Raw genomic sequence first — 22563 nt, forward strand, 5'->3', positions numbered from 1 at the left:
CATTTTTATCTTTATAAAAAGGGATGGGGTGATATGAAATTGTACATAGGCAGCTATAGAATTGACGTGTACCAACCATGGCAGACTGCAAGTTATGTTTTCAGTGAATAAAATATTCTCGGTAAATAAAAACCTAGAACATCAAAGAGAGAACTGGGCTAGAATTGTTTTTTCTTATGGTGCTGATTTTTTTTTTTTACTTTGTGGATTTTTTTTTCATAGGAAGAGCACTTACAAATGTTACTTTTCTGCTACATATGTAAACTGGGCCTTTATTTGTGTGGAGCAGCATTGTACATGGTTATTGTTAATTTCTGACCGTTTTTTCTTTGAACATACTGCTTGGGGCTTTGGTTGTATGTAATAATGTTTACAAAAAAATTAAAGTCAGTAGGCTTGATCTAGAAACTCCTTCAGACTTGATCTGTTAATATTTGTGATCTAAGTTGACACCAAGGAACTATTCACAGATTACAACCCAGAAAATTAATCAGCTACTTTCTTCCAATTCACACTCTTTCCTCTTGTTTGTCAGCATGTGACAACATCATACACTAATCTCTGTTAGTGATTGGGAAAGTTCTGGGTTAGTCTACTTTTCCTCCTGTGCAGTAGAATCCATTGTAGATTTGCATGTGCACAATATCATTTCCTTACATGCAGCTCAGTCTCTGTTTAGGGCTAACATTATTTTTATACCTGAAATCCTAATTGGATTTTAAGTTATATATGTTAGATAATTGAATTCCTAATTCTGCATTTGGAGTTATCTGTATTTGTGTAACTGAATGCTTAGAAGCATTTTTAATTGGGTAGCTTTTGCCCTATACAGGCCTACTAAACTGGCAGAACCAGAATTTGCTGGCACTGTAGAATATTGGTTATATATACCTTGAAGTCTTTACAAATAAGCAAAAAAAAAAAGCTCAAATTTTTAGAGTATTTATATGGAGGGAGTGGTATTTGACTAAGGATATTTGCTTTCTAGGAGGGAAAGACAATTAAAAAGAGCAGTGGATTCTCTGGCAAAGGCTTCAAATTTGATGAAACAGAAGAGGCTTTGGCTAATGAGCGAAAGAAGCTACAAAAAGCAGCTCTTGGCTTACAAGATTCTGATGATGAGGACACAGCAGTTGATGTATGTACTTAAGCTTCACTTGCTTTTTTAATGCTATTTCAATAGAAATTTCTCATTTGCATGCAATTTTTGCATGTCATCTAAATTTCCCTTTTCATTTAGATACCATTGAGATTTTTTTAGAATTCATGTCATTTACTCTTTAGATTAAGATGAAATAAATAATGTTTGCAATACAGTTTTTCCACAACTCAAAATGAGATTAAGTTCTTTTCCAATGATATTATATTGCTTTGTTTGAAATGGAATATACTGACCATCACTAGATACCTAAATCCTTTAAGATGCTGCTTATTGCCTTTTGATACGTGTTTCTGTACACTATATCTCATTGACTATTCTTTTTTAAATAGATTGATGAACAGATTGAAAGCATGTTCAATTCAAAGAAAAGAGTGAAGGACATGGCAGCACCAGGCGGAACATCTAATGTTCCTGCCCCAACAGCTGGAAATGCAGAAAAATTAGAAATTGCTAAGAGGTTGGCATTGAGAATCAATGCACAGAAGAATCTTGGAGCCGAGGCACAAGTATTGGTCTCTTTTCAATTTAAGGTCACCCTCTTCTACAAAGCAAACATTTCTAAACTTATATTGAATGTTTATATTTTGCAAACTGTTATGCAGCAAATACCTCGTTATCTGGACACCCTGAGAAATGTAGATATTATCCACAACGAAGAGAGGGACAAAAAGACAGACATGGGTTACATAGTTCTGTGCTACTATCAGCTTAATTGGCTGAAGGCATTGGTTTACATTTTGATGTGTTTCCATGCAGGCTTAAATTTGCACAGTGAAAAAATGAAGATGTACAAAGTCCTGTTTCTCTTAGTGGCTGTATACATTCTATGTCTAGTCTCAAGCATATAAGTAAATTAAATACTTTTAAATAATCTCTGCAAAAATTGCTAATCTGTCTTGCTTTTATATACATTCATAAGTATTTGGTTGGGAACAAGAGAGGCATTAGGTAAAGGAAACTATATATGGGAGGTCTAGATAACTGAAGTTTTACTGTGTATCTGTTTGTATATTTGAAGTGTTCTTTATGTGACTGTTGATGCAGAATTAAAAATGCTAAAGCCAATAATTGGAACTAATGTAAAATGAGAAAATGACTTCTTTTATAATCCATTTAAACTTTAAAGTTTAAATAGTCTAATTAACATTTATTTATTTGCAAACATGCCTATCTTTCTAATCATTCTTTTTGTTTTTATTTTCATAGTATAATCTATTTTGTAAAGTATTATTTCTGCATGAACAGATTTTTTTCCCATCTATGTCGATGGCTCTTGGTATGCTGAAAAACAGTTGCCGTTACTCAGGGATTTAGATCTCCAGTCCTTTCCCCCCATGCATAGCTATATGCTTAACATTGATTTTCAATAAAAATATTGAATTGGCTTTTTTCATAACACACTTCCTTCCATGATGAACTATATAGCAACAGTTCTGTGTTGGGTGCCAAAGAAGAATAAATAAAATACATTTAAAAAGAGAGAAGTACACTAGTTCACAAACAAAAACTGGAGTGCTGTAATATATATATATAAGAGTTGGATCCAAAAACTCCTTTCTGCTAAGTGAGAATCTTTCTTTTGGGGAAATGAAGACTCTTGCTTAGCAGACAGGAATCTTTGGATCCAGTTATTAGTTTCTGTTTGCTTTGGACAGAAATTTCTTTTCTTTAGAGGATAAACTTCATTAAAATGTGAGATTTGTGCAACTGAGCTCTTCAGGCTGCAAAACTTATTTCAAAAATGTTCTGATTTGCAAGTGTGACAGAGGTAGTATTGTGGTCTGTGAGTGTAGAATAGAGAGAATGCCAAAATTATTGGCTAAAAATCTCTAATCAGCATCCTTTTTTGTTATTCAGAGGGATCCCTAGCTCTTGTTTCTGCCTCTGTTGCTGTTTTGGCACCAGTTAGTTGGCTCAAACTTTTTTTTTCTTCCTCAGCTAGTCAGAGATAGTGACACCACACCATCACTTAACCAGTTTGGTGAGAGCCAAACTGAGAGCCAGTTTGGTGTAGTGGTTAAGAGCGGCAGGGCTCTAATCTGGAGAACCGGGTTTGGTTCCCCACTCCTCCACTTGAAGCCAGCTGAGTGACCTTGGGTCAGTCACAGCTCTTCTAGAGCTCTCTCAGCTCCACCCACCTTGTAGGGTGATTGTCGTGAGGATAATAGCACACTTTGTAAACCATTCTGAGTGGGCATTAAGTTGTCCTGAAGGGCAGTATATAAATCAAATGTTGTTGATGTTGTTAATAACAATAACAATAATAATAAATTGGCCACATGACATATTGCTTTGCTGAGTACAAGCTGTATACTGTTACGTTTGCAAGTGCTGGGGTGGTGTTAGAGAATGTGTCCCCATTGCCAGTGTCCCCATTACCAGTGTAGTTGTCCTGACACTCCCTGTCTTGCTATAGAGTTGGTGAAACTGCTACAGTATGGCAAAACAGGGAGCATCTCTGTTGCTGAGACATCTGGACCAACTCTCCCTAAATTGAGTTCATTGCAGGTGGATAAGAAGACAGAACATTGGCTCAGTTGCCTTAGCAACAGGAAGAATTAGAGTGTTTGTGAAAATATGTGCACTAATACTGTCATAATAGTAATATAGCCTAAGAACTGATATGGCAGCATCTGGCTAATAAAATACATTGTCTTGCCTATTTTATATGACTTTTGCTTGGCAGTGGCTGAATCTTCTTGGTGTATTTTCTCATATTATGCTTGGTACATGTTAGTTTTGTGCACGAGGGAAGGGTTCTTCTTTCTTGTAGTCAAGAGTAGTTCATAGTCTCAAGGCAGAGTCCCCTTCCCAACATCAGGGCTGAATTATACTACCATCAGATCAGAAGAAGTGAATTAGGACCACAGCTATTTGAAAATATTCTTGATCTTGTACCAAGTTCTTTTCTCATAAGAGAGCTTTTTTGCTAAATCAAGCACACAATATGTGAACAAGCCCACAGTGATCATGTTTGTATACGTAAACACACATAGCGGTGAGGAGGTTTTATTAATTTATTCTTATGCAGTTTTCAGCATTTCTGTGAAATGTGGAAATTAGTGGCAAATTAGCTCTAGTTGGTGCTGCTCAGTTTATGGTATCAAAGAACGAAGAGCATTAGGAGTACTCACACATTGTTTATATGATTATGTTTAAAGGGCTTTCTCTGCTTTGAGAGTATTTATCTACTTACTTTATTTACTTCATTTATGCCCCCACTTTTCTTCCCAGTGGGGACACAAAGCAGCTTACAAAATTCCATTTCATGCTCACAGCAACTCTGAGATAGATTAAACTGTCTGTGGGACTGGTCCCAACGCCACCCACCAAGCTGTCATGACAAATGGGAATTTGAACCTGGGTCTCCTAGATCTGAGCTTGGGTTGGACTCATTGGTTCCATAAATTGAGCAAGATCATGAAAGTAATGTTTATTGGCTTTCCTTTCCCCAAACAGCCCCAGCACTGCCCCCCCCACCTCTCAACACTGTTGAGAGGATACATTACCTTACAGAACACTATGCCATGTGTCATGGGGGGCTGCCTGCTAAGTCCCTGTTCATCTACGGTCTTCCTGTGCAGGCACACATGGGACTGCGCACGCGCAGGCCTGCCGATACCGGAGATTTTTATAGCTCTAAACCACTAGGGGGCGCTCCAGCCTCCAATCGCGCACGCGCGGCCGCTTTCCCGCCGAAACGGCTCCTAGGAGGCGGAGCGCCCCTCACATACCCTCAGTTTCTCTTTCGCCGCCGATCGTTGAGGTTCTTGCTCTTCCTTCGTCGCGATGGCTGAGACGGCCTTGTTCAAGCGTTGTGAGACCTGTAACCGCAAAATGACAAGGTCGGATGGCCATTCTATTTGTCTTTACTGTCTTGGAGAAACGCACAATGTTCAGGCGTGTAAACATTGCCGTGCGTTTACCTCCAAGGCTCGGGCCGAGCGGGCGGATCGATTGCATGCCTCCCTCTGGCAGCGGGCAATGTCGGTAGAAGATCCTCCGCCGAAGTCCTCTTCTGCACCGGCTGCGCCTTCCCGTCCTCTCTCGGAGAAGTCGGTTGCTAGAACTCCGCGTTCCAATCCGTCCCCGAGTCATTCGGCCCCGGCTCGGAGTTCGTCGGAACCGACAGCTTCGGCTCCGGGAACCGTTCGGAGTCGACCTCCTTCAACTTCGTCGGCGGTCTGTACTCCACCTACCCGTGAGGTCAGCGGTGACAGGGCTACCTCGGGTCCGAAGACGATCCCACCGGCTCCCCGAGAGATATCGGATCCGAGGGCTTCGGATCCGACTTCGAAGTCACCTACCAGAACCGAGCCTGAAAAGAAGAAGAAGAAGCGTAAACATTCCAGCAAACATGATAGGGCAGTGTTGGAGACCCTGCTTACCTCTTCGTCCTCGGTTCCGACCGGTCCTACCCCGGCTCCGTCGGAGAGATGCGATGAGTCCGCTGTCCGCCCGCCTTCCAAGACTCCTCCGCCGGAGGCGATCCAGGAGGTGGATGTGGTTCCGTTCGACAGGCCCCCTACTCCATCGGGTCGGCCTCGATCGACGTCGTTTGAATCGGGCTCGATTCGTTCCACTGGGAGCCGACAAGCCCGCTCCTTTGACCGGAGTTCCCGCCGTTCTTATCGAAGCCGGTCTAGAGGTAGTCGGGGCCGGGACGATCCAGGTACCCGCTCTTATACTAGAGAAGACTCATACTTCTCGGACCACCGTTATCGGAGGATCTCTCTGTCGCCGTCACCCAGAGCCGGTTCCTATGCTGGTCGTGATTATACACCCCGTCCCTCGGAGGTGGTGTCTCCTCGGAGCCGAGCTCGGTACAGTGAATCCCCGTTGTCGGACTCTCCGGAGAGAGAAATTGGGCCCTCGGAGGAGGCTTCCCCAACCGATGATTTCCGAGCCTATAATGAGCTTCTTCAGAGAATGGCCAAGGCTCTGGATTTGGAGGTCACGTCGACTGAATCCAAATTTACCGACAAGATTCTACAGCATATCTATTCGGGGTCCACTCCCTCGATTGCTTTCCCCCTTATTGAAGGGTTTGCTGATATGTGGAAAAAACTTCAGTCGAGACCGGCATCAGCTACCGCTACTAACAGAAAGGTGGAGAGCCTTTACAAGACCAAGGACGATGTGCATTCCTTTCTAGCAGTGCATCCACCTCCGTCGTCACTTGTGACTGAGGAAATGCAGGCTCGTTCTCGCCAGGGTTCCTCTTCAGCTCCAGCTGACAAGGACAGCAGAAAGATTGACAGTATGGGTAGAAAGCTGTATACCTCTGCCACGTTTGGCATTAAGGTGGCTAATTATGCAGCCATGATGTCGGCATACCAATTATTTTTGTGGAAAAAGGTGGCTTCCTTCCTTCCTAAGATTCCTGAGGAGCAGCGTACTCTCCTTAGGGTCATACAAGAAGAGGCTGTCCGTTTGTCCAGGCATCAAATCAATGCTGGCAGGAGTATGGCGGACACAGCTGCCAGATCCCTTCTCTCCTCTGTGGTCTTGCGCAGGTACGCATGGCTTCGTACAACTGCCCTCCCTGCTGAGACGAGAAATAAGGTGGAGGATTTGCCGTTCGAAGGCACCACGCTGTTCTCGGAAAAGACCGATGAATATCTTTCGAAGAAGAGAACCGACCGCCTGACGGCTCGTTCGTATGGGGTACTACATCAGGCCCCACAGCAATCCTCTCGTCCGTATTACCGTTCCTTCCAGCGTGGCAGACAACATCGTTATCAGCCCTACCAGGGGTACGCGTACCAGCCACACCGACCCTACCAGAGCCCGCAGGCTTCCTTCCCTAGACGGAGGCAGGGCCAGCGTCCTAGGACTGGCTCTCAGCAACATCAACCTAAAGATCAGAGCCAATCACAAAAACAGTTCTGACAATCACAGGGACCTGATCCCTTTTTTGGGGACAGGCTTAGCGCTTTCTGGAGTTCCTGGAATTTGATCTGTTCTGATGTTTGGGTTCTTTCCATAATACAGTTTGGTTATAAAGTTGAATTTGTTGGTTTACCCTACCTGTGTCTCCCTGTTTTTTCTTCGGATGTTCCGCGGTCAGAAATCTTGGGAGAACTCTCAGCTCTTTTACATAAAGGAGCGATAGAGGAGATTCCTGCAGAGTCAGCTGGGTTGGGCTTCTACTCCAACCTGTTCCTAGTGGAGAAAAAAGATGGGGGGCTCAGGCCTATCCTGGACCTCCGGGGCCTAAACAAATTTATACGGATCCGAAAATTTAAGATGGTCACATTGCAGATGGTTTTGACTTTGCTGCCCCCTTTCTCTTGGTTTGCAGTCCTTGATTTAAAGGACGCCTACTTTCATATTTCTATTTTCCCAGACCATAGAAAATTTTTGCGTTTTACCTATGACCATCGTGTTTTCCAATACAGGGTCCTGCCCTTTGGTTTAGCCACTGCCCCCAGAGTATTCACTAAATGTATGGCAGTGGTAGTAGCCCACCTGCGTCTTCAGGGCTGTTGCATTTTTCCGTACTTGGATGACTGGCTTCTAGTGGGTCAGTCTGAGGCGGATGTGTCCAATCAGGTGGCTCTCACCCTGGACTTATGTCTCCGTTTGGGTCTTTTTGTTAATCAAAAAAAGTCTAAGCTGACCCCTGTTCGCTCCATTCAGTTCATAGGGGTGATTTTGGACGGCGTGCGTAATGCAGGTTTCTTGCCTGAAGAGCGCGCCTCTAAGATTAAGAAGCTCATTTCCACCCTTAAGAGGTGTCGTTTTCAGTCTGCTAAGTTTGTTCAGACTTTGTTGGGTTGCATGGCTTCTACGACTGCAGTGGTCCCTTTGGCCAGGCTGTTTATGCGACCTCTCCAATTATGGTTTAATTCAGTTTTTTCCCCGAGTAGTGATTCCCAGAATAGGAGATTGTCAGTCCCTAGACGGGTGGTATCTGCTTTGGACTGGTGGTTAGAGGACTCTAACCTATTTGGAGGGGTGAAATTTGGGCATCGCCAAACCCATTTATCTGTCACGACCGATGCTTCTTTATTTGGTTGGGGGGCTCACTGTGACGGAGCTTATGCTCATGGATTATGGTCTGGGTCAGAACGTAGGGAGCACATTAATGTCCTTGAATTAAGGGCAATCTTTTATGCTCTGATCTCCTTTTCAGATGCGGTCCAGAACAAGTCCGTCCAAGTCCTGACAGACAACACGACGGCGATGTTCTATGTCAACAAGCAAGGGGGCACGGCGTCTGTGGCACTATGCACCGAAGCGATGAGGCTTTGGCAGTGGGCTATAGACCATGCTGTGTGGTTGCATGCTGTTCACATCCCGGGAGTAGAGAACTCTATGGCGGATCAGTTGAGCAGGATAAAAGGGGACAACCACGAGTGGTCCCTTCAGGACATGTATCTTGCTCCGATTTTTTCCAGGTGGGGGGATCCGGAGCTGGACCTGTTTGCGACAGCAGAGAATCGCAAGGCCCCATGTTTTTGCTCCAGGGGAGGCGTAGGCCTAGGGTCACGTGGGGACGCATTTCAACTAAGTTGGTCAGGTCCCCTGTGTTATGCCTTCCCCCCGTTCCCGCTGCTAGCCAGGGTGCTCAGCAAGATCCAGAGGGACGGGGCGACAGTCATCCTGGTGGCCCCGTTTTGGCCGAGGCAACCCTGGTTTCACTCCCTCCTGAGTTTGCAGACTCAGTCCATCAGTCTTCCAGTAGTTCCAGACCTTCTGTCCTGCGAGGGGGTGTTTCACCACAACATCGGGAAACTCAGACTGACAGCGTGGCTGATCAGGCCGAGGGTTCCTTTTCTTCAGCAGTAAAGCACGTCTTGCTTAACGCTAGACGTCTGTCTACGAGACAGTCCTATGCTTTGAAGTGGGACAAATTTTCGGCCTGGTGTCGACAGCGGGCCTTGGACCCTTTTTTGGCTCCTCTCTCTGACATATTGGAGTTTTTGTGGGAAGTTAAACAGAAAGGCCTGTCTAATAGTTCAGTTAAGGTTTATTTAGCAGCTATTTCGGCTTTCCATCCTCCTATTGATAAGAAATCTGTGTTCTCCCACTACTCTGCACGTTTGTTTTTACGAGGGTTGAATAATTTGTTTCCCCCCATTCGGGCTCTGATCCCACAATGGTCATTGCCTTTAGTTTTGGCTCGCCTAATGTCCAAACCGTTTGAGCCGTTGGCCTCGTGCCCGTTACGTTTTTTATCCATGAAAGTAGCCTTTTTAGTTGCGGCCACCTCGGCCAGAAGAGTGGGGGAGTTGGCGGCTTTATCTTGCGAACCGCCTTATCTAAAGTTACACCCTGAGAAGGTTGTTCTCCGTACCAAAGTAGAGTTCTTACCTAAGGTGGTGTCTCGTTTTCATCTGTCCCAGGAGCTGATACTGCCAGTTTTCTTTCCAGTTCAGAACTCGGAGGCAGAGAAAGCTCTTCATTCTTTGGACGTCCGCAGAGCTATTCTGTTTTATTTAGATAGGGTTAAGTCTTTTAGGCTTGATTCTAACTTATTTGTTTGTTTTGCGGGGCAGAACAAGGGGAAACGGGCTACGTCCCAGACCATCTCGAGATGGGTGGTCCAGACTATTTTGACTTGTTATTCTGCTGCTAACTTACCTTGCCCCTTGGAGGTGCGTGCCCATTCCACCAGGTCCCAGGCGTCGTCTGCGGCTCTTCTCAGAGGTGTTCCTCTTCACGACATCTGTAGAGCGGCAACGTGGGCCTCGGCGGATACCTTCGTGAAACATTATGCGCTGGACATCCTGGATAGAAAGGAGACAGCGGTGGGCACAGCGGTTCTCCATTCCATCTTTGTGTGATGCTTTGGCGTCACCTCCACCCAGGTATTAAGCTTTGTAATCTTCCCATGTGGGACTGCACAGGAAGACCGTAGATGAAAAACAGGTTTTACTTACCATAACTGTTGTTCATCTAGGTCTTCCGTGCAGGCACACATGCCCTCCCTCCTTCCCCGCTAACTCTCTTGGTACTTACCTTGCAGGGGGCGGCGAAAGAGGAACTGAGGGTATGTGAGGGGCGCTCCGCCTCCTAGGAGCCGTTTCGGCGGGAAAGCGGCCGCGCGTGCGCGATTGGAGGCTGGAGCGCCCCCTAGTGGTTTAGAGCTATAAAAATCTCCGGTATCGGCAGGCCTGCGCGTGCGCAGTCCCATGTGTGCCTGCACGGAAGACCTAGATGAACAACAGTTATGGTAAGTAAAACCTGTTTTTCTTCTTATAGCAGTCCCTGCACCACATGGCATACTGTTCTAGTATATGACCCCTTACTTTAAATAGCTGTTTTTGCGGGGTGCAGAGGGCTATCAGAGGAAGGGGAAGATAATCATCACTTCAGTGAATTAGCTTCATTCACAAAACACTGGGCCTATCCCAGAATGATCATCATAGTGAGTATTGCTAATCTAAGTATTCTCATGGCATTGGTTCCAGTTTGCAGTGTTGATTCTGGTAGAATCTCCCCACAACTGATGTATCAGTCATAGTACACCACAGATAATGAGTAGTGCATTTCTGCTGATAGTGTATGTGATTTCAGCTTGAACATCAAAATTGCATGGTTCTACCAGTAACTATACCAAACATTTCATATGAGGTTTACTATGTCTGTTTTCAGAACTTTGCTGTTGGAATGCTGTGAAAGTCTGAATGCCTTTTTATGTAATTAAGTTACCTTGGAGTAACAACACCTCAGCCTCTTGGCATATTCAAACATTCAGGGGGTAAATTGAACTGAAACTAGGGAAGATTTAGAAATTAGGAGCTCATGTAAGTGGTTTTCCTCATGAAAAAAAATAGTTACTGATCTGTGAATGACTCAGAATAGTCAGTGAGGATTTTAAAATGCTCTGAAATTCCTGATTCATATAAACAAGGGTTGTTATTTCAAAGTAACAAAACTTGGATTATCTCTGAGATAAATTGCTAAATTATAGTTTTTATAGAATGATTAGTGTGTGTATGCACACATATATTACAAGACAATACCCAAATTTTAATTATTTTTTTCTACTGACTTGCATTGTAGTATGTTTCTGAAATTAGTTTATTTTTCCCTTAAAAATACCTCACTACAGGATGTGATGCAGCAAGCGACAAATGCTATCCTGAGAGGTGGTACAATTCAGGCTCCAACTGTGTCTGCAAAAACCATTGCTGAGCAGCTGGCTGAGAAGATCAATGCCAAGCTCAATTATGTGCCGATAGAGAAACAAGAGGAGGAGAAACAGGAGGGGGGACAAAATGAGTCATTTAAGAGATATGAGGAAGAATTGGAGATCAATGACTTCCCACAGGCAAGAAAGATTTTTTCATTTGATCATATTTAATGGCTTGTGTATAACATAGCACTTTGGTTAGAAATCATATATATTCATTTTTTCCCCAACACGCACTACCACCACTACCCCAAGCCGAGACGAGATTTCAAAGGTCTCCTACTATTTTTATTGTTAACACTGCTTCTAATAGTTTTTGTAACTAGTAACTTTTTCTTCTTGAGTTGTCTTTTGGGTTTTTTTGCTGCTCAACAGTATTCCTGGTCTTGTGAAAGAGTGAATTTGAACAAGATATTCTTGCACCTTAAAATCAAGTTTTGCTCTGTATTTATTCTGTTAAACCAATATTCTTTGGCTTCTGCAAATATTATTTTAAAAAACAAATCATGAGTGATATAATTCTTTGGCATTAATAAAATTTCTCTAATCCATTAAAGTCATTATACAAATGACTTCTATTGGAGGTAGATATTAAATATGTATTTAAACCTCATATGTAAACAAATCTACAATATCACCTGAGTTATTTTTAAAAAATCATTGCAAATATTCTCTGCCATAATAATTTACTCTTGGTATATACAAAAGTATTTAATTTTGGGGGGAAGTGGGTGCAGCTCAGAAGTCTCAGTTCAGAGAAGAAATCTGTGGGAATTGCCAGCATATCCCCTCCCAACTCAATATCTTTTCCTTTGCTTCCATTGTTCTGCAGACTGCTAGGTGGAAGGTAACATCAAAGGAAGCACTGCACAGGATAAGTGAATATTCTGAAGCTGCCATTACAATCAGAGGAACATATTTTCCCCCAGGCAAAGAGCCTAAAGAAGGAGAACGAAAAATTTACTTGGCTATAGAGAGTGAGTATTACTCTTCATTTCTGATAATACTCTTACAAGAGTATTGTATTATTATAGTAGAAAGTAAATGATACTTAGGGAGTATATATACTCAGCATTGAAACTATGCTAACAGGAGAATTATGCTCTGGTTGAAAATATTCACTAACAGTTAAAACACAATTCCTACTGCTTCCATACACAGGAGAGAAAGATCATCTTTTATTTTAGACAAGTAGAAGGAGCTGAGTGGAACTGCTGAAGCGTTTAACTCAATAAATTGTTTGTAGTCATACACAAAATATACTTATCATATCGCAGAATATACTGCATATTGCAGTAGTGATCAATGTATTATAGTAATAAGCACCAGTTTTGATATAAGTATTCAGGACTTGTTTGAACACTAAGATGAAGAAAAAAGAAATGTGTCAATCCACATGTTACCAGATCTGTGTAATGAGCATCTTTTAAAAATGAAAACAAAAGCCCTTTCCCTCCTCCCCAATCCCTCCCACATACCAGGGCAACCCCCTCCCCTCCCCCCCCCAAAGAAAGAAAAAAATCCTATGAGTCTATGACTCTCAAACCAGGCAGCAGCCAGGAATCCACTCCACTCACTGGACAGCAGGATCCAGTTGCAGTCCAAAGCAGGCAAGGAGTAAAAGCCAACCACCACAAGCAGCAACAAGCAGGCAGTCTCTGTCTGTCTGTAGGCCAGAGCAAAACAGAGGCTGACTGAGGCAAGCCTACTAATTTAACTCATCACAGCAGTTTTAAAAAGACACACTCTCCTTGAGAAGAGAAGGAGAGCTGCTACAAGTACTGACCACTCACACTCCCGCCTCCCTTCCCCCTCCACCTTCCCTCTTCTGCCTCTGACTCACTTCCCCCCTCCTCCCATCTGTTAAAAAAAGATGGGAAGCAGTGTTTTTTTTTGCTGCTCCTTAGCAAAAGAACAGTAAGGAACAGCGCTGCGATACTTACCTAATAAATTTGGTAAACTTAAATTCAGTATTTATTCGGTAATGCATATTTAAGTTTGGTAATACCGAGTTTTACCAAATCAGGTAAAATTTGGTATTTTTGCTGAATTTCATACCCAAATTGCATATCCCTATTTCATATTTCATTTATTTAAATCAGTTCCTTGTTTTCTGTTAGTGATTGCCTTGATGTATAACCTGTCTGAATTGCTACAAAATAAAATGCTTTGGATTATTAGATATGGTTCACATTCAGACGTATACTGATGATCTTTTTTTAAAAAAATGGTTTATCATGTATGAATTACTGAAATACCTTCCTGTCTTCCAGAGGTGTGCAGTCTCCTGTGTATTGTCTGCTTCATTTTGATAAAAACAGTTTAAAATATTTTTGATGTTGTGCTTCCAGGTGCCAATGAATTAGCTGTGCAGAAAGCAAAGGCAGAAATCACTAGACTCATCAAAGAAGAGCTCATCAGATTGGTATGTTCAATATTCTTGAAAGTAGCATGTGCAGCTTTTCATAATTGCTTTAGAAACTTATTAATAATTTGATAGCATGGCAGCCTTAAATCCTCAATAATACCTAAATGTGACCTGCATTTAATACTGCAGATTCAGAAATGATTTTATCTTGTTTTATTTTGTGAGGCATTTTGAGTAGTTCTCTCAAGAGATGGTACATCAGTACTTTAAATAAGTACTGGCTATATCATATCAACCAGAGTTGAGGCAGAATACTAACAGGACTTTCGTGTAATGAAACTTCTTCTAATGAGTTTGCAAACATGTTCATCTCCAGTGTACTGTGAAAGATTTTGGATATGCATTTGCTACTTTTGATTTGGTACCTGTGCTGTTCAAAAACGACAGTTTCACTCTGTTCCAACATCTTTTACTTTCCCAACAAGATGGGTAGCTGTGTGGTAGGGTATGAGTTTTCATGAGCCGCAGCTCACTTCTTCAGATATCAGGTATCTGATATGTGGACTCTTGCTCTTTCCCAACAAAATACTCAATTTTCTTTTCCCTTTAAGTGAAAGGCCTTCCTTTTTATTAGAGTTAACATTAGTTGCACGGTTAACAAACAGTGTGTCCTGTTCTCCTCTGCTCAGTGTTGTCTATCTTGGTGTTCCTAAAACCAAGTGCTAGCAGCTGTGGAATTCTTTGTTCAATCCCATAAAGACTTATTTTATTTAGCTTTTAATTATATACAGAGCTTTTTACCTTAATACATTCCTGTTAACAATGTATTGGATTGACTGCATTCTTTAATGTATCTGACTGCATTCTTCTACTTTTTTCTCTTGCAGCAAAATTCATACCAGCCAACCAATAAAGGAAGATACAAAGTTTTATAAATGCTGGGAGTAAATCCGTCTTTTGGTTGCTGATTTGTGAATCCTTGTGGTTTCTTTTTATCTTTGCTGTTTACTCTGCTTATTGTAAATTAAGATGTGTATGTGTTTTTTTTAAACATTGTCATGCTGAATTTTTTAAAGATCGGAATAACTTTATCCAGGGATCTTTGTTTTCTGCACAGGTAACAAGTTTGACAGAACATGATTTATTTAAAATATTGTATGCTTTCCATTTTAAGAATAAAACCCATTATAATTTTCCTAGAAGACTGTGATACAACCTCCATTTAGAAAATCTTGACTTGGGTTTGGAAGTTGTTATAGTACTTTTTGGCTCACAATCTGGAGAAGTGAAACAAATGCTTTAAAACCAAGGCTGAATTTTCTTGATTCCCAATAAGATCCTAAGGAATAAGATTATTCCTTAGAATAATCCAAATCATTTTCTACAAAATGAGATATTTGGAGTTGCACTTACTGTGCCAGGATATTCATGACCTCCCAAGTTTCATTTTGTTTAAATATGGCTGGGAAAGGGGAATTCCTGTTAATGACCAGGGAAGCTGCTAATTTGACCAGGGAAGCAGCAAGAAGGGTCAGTAACTCATCCCCCTCACACATAACACTTTTCCAATTTTAACAGTGCCATTCTAAGCAGAGTTGTGCCGTTGATTTCAATTGACTTAGAAGACTGAAACCCTGCTTAGGATTGCAGTATTAATTATTTGTTCGTTCAGCTTCTGCTTACTTTTGGGGGGCAGGGACGTTCAGCATGATAATTGGTGCCTGATTCCCACCCACCCAAGGACAAAATAGTAACTTGGGCTGTTTAAATGAAGAAAATTATTTGGGGGTTGGAGAAAAGCTTAAACTGCACTGTCCTATCAAATATTTAATTTTTTGAAGTCATGAGATCAATCAGTCTTTGATCTCCAAGCATAACGTATAGTTTAGTCTTCAGCTTTCTGTAAACATCTCTTAGGATTTTATCCATAAATTGTGAATTTATTATTTAGTAAGATAAAAATTGTTCTTCCATAACATGGGAAACCTTCTCAGAAGAGAAGTACATAGTCAAGCTTACATAGTGGGTGTGTGTTTATGTAATATATTTTTTCTTTTTGCTCTGTATGTTTAGATGATAAAAATTAGTCAGCTGCCTCCAATGTTGGTCATAGACTGTACTGGAATATAGTAGACTATTTTTTACAAGCTGTCCTGAAGACACTGACTGGTGAATCAGAGTCCCATTGATTGCAGCCTAATGTTCCCTGGTGACCACTCTCTTGTCCTGTTTCTTACAAAAATTCAAGAGGGAACATTTTTTCAGCTTCTTGTAATTTTGGTTGAATACTGTTTGGTCACTGATGGTGTATTTAAACAATGGCAATTGCTACTGGAGTTGAAAGTTGTCCATGATTAAAAATCTATTCTGGAAAGGTGTGTTGCTGTGGGACAAAAAAGTAGTTTTAAATGTACGAACTTAATAAATCAAGTATTAGAATTAACAAAGGTAAATGTCGAAACATACTCATGGGCTAGTTTTATTTGTAAAAGTTTTCCTTTAAATATCATGAGACTTTTCTTTACATTACTTAACAGATTTCCTTACCTATTGGTTTAGAATTTATTTTTCACTTTTAAACCTATATTATCTTGCCATGCAGTGGGACAGTGGCTTTCTAAAATCTTAAAGCACTTTCAAGGAGTTCTGAAAATTCACTGGGTAGTAAGGTGAGAAGATGCAAGGGCATGATTTTGGTGTGAAATATTTTATGTTGGTACTTAAGAAAGCCATTATGAAAGCGTTTCAAGGTAGACAAAATTGAACTCTTACTTGTAATTTTCAGTTTTAGAATGAATGCAAGATTTTTGTAAAGAACAATTTAACTATATAAATGTTTTTAAAATTCCTCATAAAATAAAAAGTCATTGTGTATTCTTTTCTGAAAATGATTTGAATAAGTAAGAGGTTTTGTTCTGCTTACTTGGCTACAGACTTCAACATTTCTCTCACAGTAAGCAGTATTGCCGTATTAAGAAAGGGTAAGTAAGATGCAAAGAGCCTTCTGTGATGAGCTGTGTTGTGAGAATGGCAATTGTCAGTCTAGAACCCTAATGCTGCGTATGACTTCACATGTTGGAATGAGAGGTACATTTGATTTTCTAAACTCTGCAAGTTTATGCTTAAGGGCATATTTGCAGGTGTAGAAGGAGCAATACGGAATACAGATTAACTTTGTCAACGAAGAAATTTAACTCCTTATTGCAGCTATGCATAGGAGGAACTTATTTAAGTCATCTGTAAGTCAGTAAAAATGGGTATTGACAAACCATCAACTTTTCACCTCTGTGCCTGATTCTTACTGGTCTTCCTACATATCCCCTCATTTACTAAATGTTGTCACTTCCATATTTATAATATCTATAACATCTATTGCCTCCAATTTTTCTTCCTTATCCTTACTTTCTATGGTCTGTAAAAGTAAAAATGTTTAGAAGAAGTAGTAGCATAGATTATTAGTGACTGCTCAATGCATCTTTTTTCCCCCTTCTTCCTTTCTCTCTACAGTCTCCCTTAATGTTATGCATTGTGTTCAGAAGAGCCCTTTAGTGCGTAGAGAGGCAAACAGGCTGCTGGGACCTATCTATCACATGTACCATTCTCCTTTGGTGGAAGAGAATGTCCTTGGGGGTTAGTTTTCCCACTCTGGAAACAAGACCAGAAACAGTTTAGAGACACTGGTTTTGATGGAGGGAGGAATCCCTTCCCTTGCCCACCCCATGAAGATCGTTTTGTAGCTCTGCTCAGTTTGTTCTAGTTTTGGTTGAAAAATGTTCAGAAGGATGATCATTTCTTGCATCCTTCTTTTTCCAGATTTAGACTGATTTGGTGGGAGGGAGCTGTGCCATGTCTGCAGCAATTAAATGCATGATTCTAAAGCTGCCTGCAAAAAGGTGCTGTTTGAGTTGAATGTGAAGAGGACATCCCACCCACTGTCTTTCACCTTACAGTGCTAAAAATGCATGAACTGCATCAAGCATAGGAGAGAGAGACTCCAGGGCTCACAGCTTCACAAGCATAATTCAGATGGAGGTTGAAATTCTCCATGTGACCCTTTAAGCCCAGGCACAGGGACAAATGTTCTTGATAGCTACCAAGGATGACAGTAATAGCAAGTATAGAGAAATGGCCTTCCTAAAATTCCCAAAAAGTCATTTGGCAAAATGTGTGGGTTTTGTGCCAGGAGGCAATTTTAGTTTGCTCATTAAATCTTGTTACATCTTTGTAAAGCCTAAAATTCACCAGTTGTCTCTCATGATGCATTTTAATTTTTGTCTCACAGTGGGTATTGCTATACTATTTTCTCAGTTTCTGTTTAAACTTTTCTCTGCTTAAGCTGTTGCTTATTCCACTTCTAAAAAGTCTAGCCTTGTCAATTGTAGATGCCCAGATAATTTGAGTACAGACATGAAGCTACCTTAGACTGCATTAGAGCATCGGTTTACCAAGGTCAATATTGTCTGCTCAGACTTGCTCAGACTTGACTCAGACTTGCCTGAGTCTTTTGCATCACCTACTACCTGATCCCTTTAAATAGAAATGCCAGGGATTGAACCTAGGACCTTCTGCATGTAAACCTGATACTCCATCCCTGCTTGTCAGTCCACTGTTTATGCTCTTTCTTTAGTGTGCTTGTCCTCCATTAATCCAGTATTCCACCTGTTCTGTCTTCCTGCCTCCTACCATTCCTTCTTTTACTGTTTTAAAGTAGTTTCTCATTGTACTCATTTTCTGATACTGTACATCTACTTTCTCCTATGCTGTTTTGTGTGTCTATAGTTAGGCTTTAAATTGTAAGCCTGAGGGCAGGGCCTTATTCCTTACTTTTGCACTTTGTAGACATTCTAGAAATAATAATGTTGCACCCTGTGCGGCTTGCTGTTCCTTGTCAGTAGTATTTGAGCTTAACAGATTTGGAGGGGGAGAAGAGGTGTGTGCATGCTTGTGTGCGCATGCACATATTCATTGACTTGATTTTCCAGTCACATGACTGAAGAGGAATGTACTGTTCCTCTGATTATTTTTCTTTACTAAGATCTCTTCCAAATATGGTACCAGCTTAAACAAGCGTGTGTTTTTAAAGGTTAGAGTTTCGTAGAGACAATTCTGACTTTTACTTAGCCCTGGTTTAGAAGAAAAGGAGAATAAAAATCCCACAGAAGTTGGTGGCTTTAATTAGGTGATTTCTTCTTCCTTTACCATCAGCAAAGTTTTAGCTGGACAGAGTCCTTGGGTACCAATACTGGGGTTAAGAAGCCCATCCACCAGCATTTGTGTCAGATTAGAGCTTCCACAGCTCTATTTTGTAGGAAAAATATAAAAAGAAAAACTACATATATTACATACCAATTTGCATAAAGTAAACATGAGAAGGAAGGAAGGAAGGTGGATCAAAAGAGGATAAAATCTCAGAAATGCATTAATATAATATTTATGCTGTATAAGATTGTGATGTTTTAGATAAAAACAGCAGTACTTCAAAACCAGCAATTTGTTGTGCTAATGCAACTTGGTGCAATGCTAGTTTCTCTGCTGCCGGCTTCTGTGGAATCTACAGCCAAGCGGATAAAACCAGTAAGGCAGAAAAGTCTCATACATAATTAACAAAATCATTAGGAAAGCAGATTTGAATGAAAACATCTCTATGCAGCTTCTCAGCATTTCAGAAATCATAGGTGAAGGAACTGTACTATTGTTTCAACTTGCCAATTCTCTGATCAGGACTTTCTGGTTTCAGCAAGAGAATTGACTATGTTTTGTAACCGCTTTTGAGCAAAAAAAGCTACAATGTTTTTAACGAAGAACTGCTACCAAGGGGAAAGGGGACCCACTGTGTCATGCTTTTGTTTATGTCATGGAAACCAATACAATATATTGGTTTCTTGAGAGACTGCTTTCCCCCTTTTCCTTCATTCTGTTACATCCTTTTTTCAAGGCGCTCTAGAAGGCATGATGGTTCCTATTAGCTTTTACAGTGATGCAAGGGGTGGGAGCAATCTCCATATTCTCCTGACTCACGAATTTTTTTGTTCACATGGGTCTTATGATCTCTGACACTGTATATTTGAGTATAAAAGGCCACCCCCTCCCTCTTACCCCTGTAGAATAGGTTAGATTAATGAAGTCAATCTCATCTTGACCCATCTATAAAATGCAAGTGGTAGGCTCACGCTGCCTTAATTTACTTTGGGGTGGTTTGGGAAAGGGAGGGGGACAGGGGTTAAGTCTTTCAATGTTTGCTTGAACTATTTGAAACTAAGTTGCCTGTTTTGTTGTTGAATTTTAAGAAGGAAGACGTGTGTGTTTAAAGGAAATCAGTGTATGCCTTCATGTAACATGCTAATATGACTGCTCAAGGGTTCATGTTAGGATGGATATTTGAACCTCTGATCTTGTCTAACCAGTACACCACACTGGTTTACTACAGTATATTGAATTTTAAAAAAAATGAAAATGAAATGTCCATGCAAGCAGCAGCTGCTGAAGAACTGGCAAGGAAAAGGCATTTTGAGCAAGGCTTCCAGAAATTGGGGTAAATGCTGTTTCTGTGCCTCTGCATAACAAAAGTATTGTGATTTTTGCCAACTAAGCAGTATCCTGAGGATTGCTTAAGCTGCACTGAAGAGTGTTTTTACAGTGCTGTGACTAAAGAAGCAATTTATCCCTGGCTTTCACTCCATAGTAGTGCTGGCTTAAGGATGTGCATTTTTGAACATTTTCATTGTGTTTTTGTATCTGGGGCTGTTGATTGAAATGTTAATAGGTTTATTTGTTGTTATTTTGTTCTCATGATTTTCATGGCCATTCTTTTCAGTGGGGAAGGGAGTCTCTGGGACAGCTGTTTTTGCACTCAACAGCACCAAAATTGCCCAGAATACAGTCCTCCCTGTGAAATATCAACTCAAGTTTCCAGAGTACACAAATGGCGGGGGGGGGGGCAGTGTTAACACACTGAAGTAGGTGAATGTCAGCAGTACAGTCTCATTGTCTCACTAACTCCTTTGGCAGAAAACTGGAAAGTCAGTAGCAGGCTAGTGCCCATGTAGGAGAACAGAGCAGCGCCACCAGCTTGTGCTAGCCAGTGACATCTGGAAGAGAAATCCTGCTTTATGTTTACTTTTTTCTTGTACTGTAATGGTGGCAATAAAATTATTATTAATTAGTAGTGTCCTGTTGTTGAGGTCCCTTTACGACAAAAAAATAGTTCCTGTGTGCAGTTCATGCATCTAATGAGGCGCAATATCTAACTACATTTGACACAACATTCTGCATCAAACAGGGCATCCATTCTCATTCTCATCATTTGCCACTCAGTCACAGACTCACCAGTATGTTTGGGTCTCCCCCTCCCCCAAGCACCATATCTTTTCCAATAGTTTTTTGTGTGTTTGTACATTAACTTTGTTAACCTTCAGTTGCATGGTAGGGCATGATCTTTTTTGAAAGTGCACCAACAGTGTGGGATGCTCTATTACCACGTTGGAAGGAATAGATGTAGTTGGTTGCCTGGTGAAAAAATTAGGGGAAAAAATGATAACCAAGAAGTGCCTGCATGCTACTGTGAAGTGGCACTTGAAGCACTCAAAATATCACAGAATGTGTGGGGGAGGTGTTTCTGTGACTACCAAGTAGTCCAGACAAGCATGTCTGTTCCAGAAAGTCCCAAATAAGGCTTGAGAGCAGTTTTTTACATGACTCTTACGGCCCAGGATTTTCGTTAGGTATGCCCCTACTGTTGGCTGTTGGGCCACTAGGGAGGCTGTGGGTGGGTTTTTGATCATAGCATGAGGGCAGCAGATGTGGTTTTGTGCTAGAGCTGGAGGCAAACTATTGCTTGTAAGCAAAACCTGCTACACTTCTTTCCTCATCACACTGCATGTCCCAACTCCCACTTCAGATCATTGGCTGATGGGAGTAGGCAAGGAGATGCACATCACCATTACCTCACGTCGCGTTTTCCTAACGAGATGAAGAGTAGACACAGAATGACAGCAGTTCAGTTCCTTATGTTTAATTTGGACCTCTTGAGACTCCAGACAAACAGGCTTCTGTGCTAACCCAGTAAAAACAGTGTTGCACTTCCCTGTAACTGTTCGTCGAGTATCTTCTGTACACACATTTGGCCTGCTTGTGCACATATAAGTTCTAGTCAATTGGTGGAATCTTTCCATCCTAGTAGCAAATGTCTTTATATAGAAATGTACCATTGCTTGTGGAATTTTGCAAGGAAGCCTGGCATATCAGACCATTAATCATATATGTTTGGTTGTTGTGGATTTTCTGGGCTGTATAGCCGTGGTCTTGGCATTGTAGTTCCTGATGTTTCGCCAGCAGCTGTGACTGGCATCTTCAGAGGTGTAGCACCAAAAGACAGAGATCTCTCAGTGTCACCTTGTCACTTGTAAGTCCCCTTGAAATAATTTTTATTTTCATTTAAGTAAACATGCAATAGAAGTGTGCTGCTAAATTAGCTCTTTTGGAAATAATCTTAATCAAGGACACTTCTGGAAGTAAACAGCAGGGAGGTTTACTGTTTTGGAACACAAATGTAGAATTTGCTCATAAATATGAAACATGCAGATTTGTCAAGAAAAATAAGCCTATTATTGCTCTGATCAATAATACGTACACATAAAGAAGCTTTATATTTAATGTGAACTTTAAAGAAGGGTTTGAGCCTGCATTGAAAGGTTTACTATTCCCACTGAGTCCGTGCCTCAAATTGTATCCTAAAAGGCAGAGTATAGCCTAAGCATCCATTTTATGAGGCCTCTTTTATGGAAAGAGTCATGGAGGAAAATGCACTCTGGTTCTGTTCAGCTCACGCCTTCTAATGAAAAGTGCAGTAGATAAATATTTAATTGTTTATTTGCTGCTGCAAAGTCTCTG

General features: G+C 41.2%; 2 protein-coding genes across 4 annotated transcripts in view; both read left to right on the forward strand.

The window, feature by feature from the left end:
* The window catches only part of DDX46 (DEAD-box helicase 46), a 54865-nt gene extending 38314 nt beyond the window's left edge, over positions 1–16551 (forward strand). For 2 of the 3 annotated variants that reach the window (XM_054975655.1, XM_054975657.1), the window contains 6 exons: positions 989–1138; positions 1492–1692; positions 11226–11444; positions 12139–12283; positions 13658–13731; positions 14562–16551. In XM_054975655.1, coding sequence (XP_054831630.1) covers positions 989–1138; positions 1492–1692; positions 11226–11444; positions 12139–12283; positions 13658–13731; positions 14562–14609 — 837 coding nt within the window. In that variant the 3' untranslated portion in view covers positions 14610–16551. The remainder of the gene's footprint in view (positions 1–988; positions 1139–1491; positions 1693–11225; positions 11445–12138; positions 12284–13657; positions 13732–14561) is intronic. The other variant, XM_054975656.1, reaches the window with a different exon arrangement.
* LOC129327178 (uncharacterized) lies at positions 7415–10305 on the forward strand. Its single transcript, XM_054975658.1, has 2 exons — positions 7415–9978; positions 10137–10305. The coding sequence occupies exon 1, from the start codon at positions 8395–8397 to the stop codon at positions 9952–9954; it is 1560 nt and encodes a 519-aa protein (XP_054831633.1). The 5' UTR covers positions 7415–8394; the 3' UTR covers positions 9955–9978; positions 10137–10305.
* Positions 16552–22563: the final 6012 nt, after the last annotated feature.

The sequence above is a fragment of the Eublepharis macularius genome, chromosome 4 (genome assembly GCF_028583425.1).
Source record: "Eublepharis macularius isolate TG4126 chromosome 4, MPM_Emac_v1.0, whole genome shotgun sequence".
Taxonomy (NCBI): Eukaryota; Metazoa; Chordata; class Lepidosauria; order Squamata; family Eublepharidae; genus Eublepharis; species Eublepharis macularius.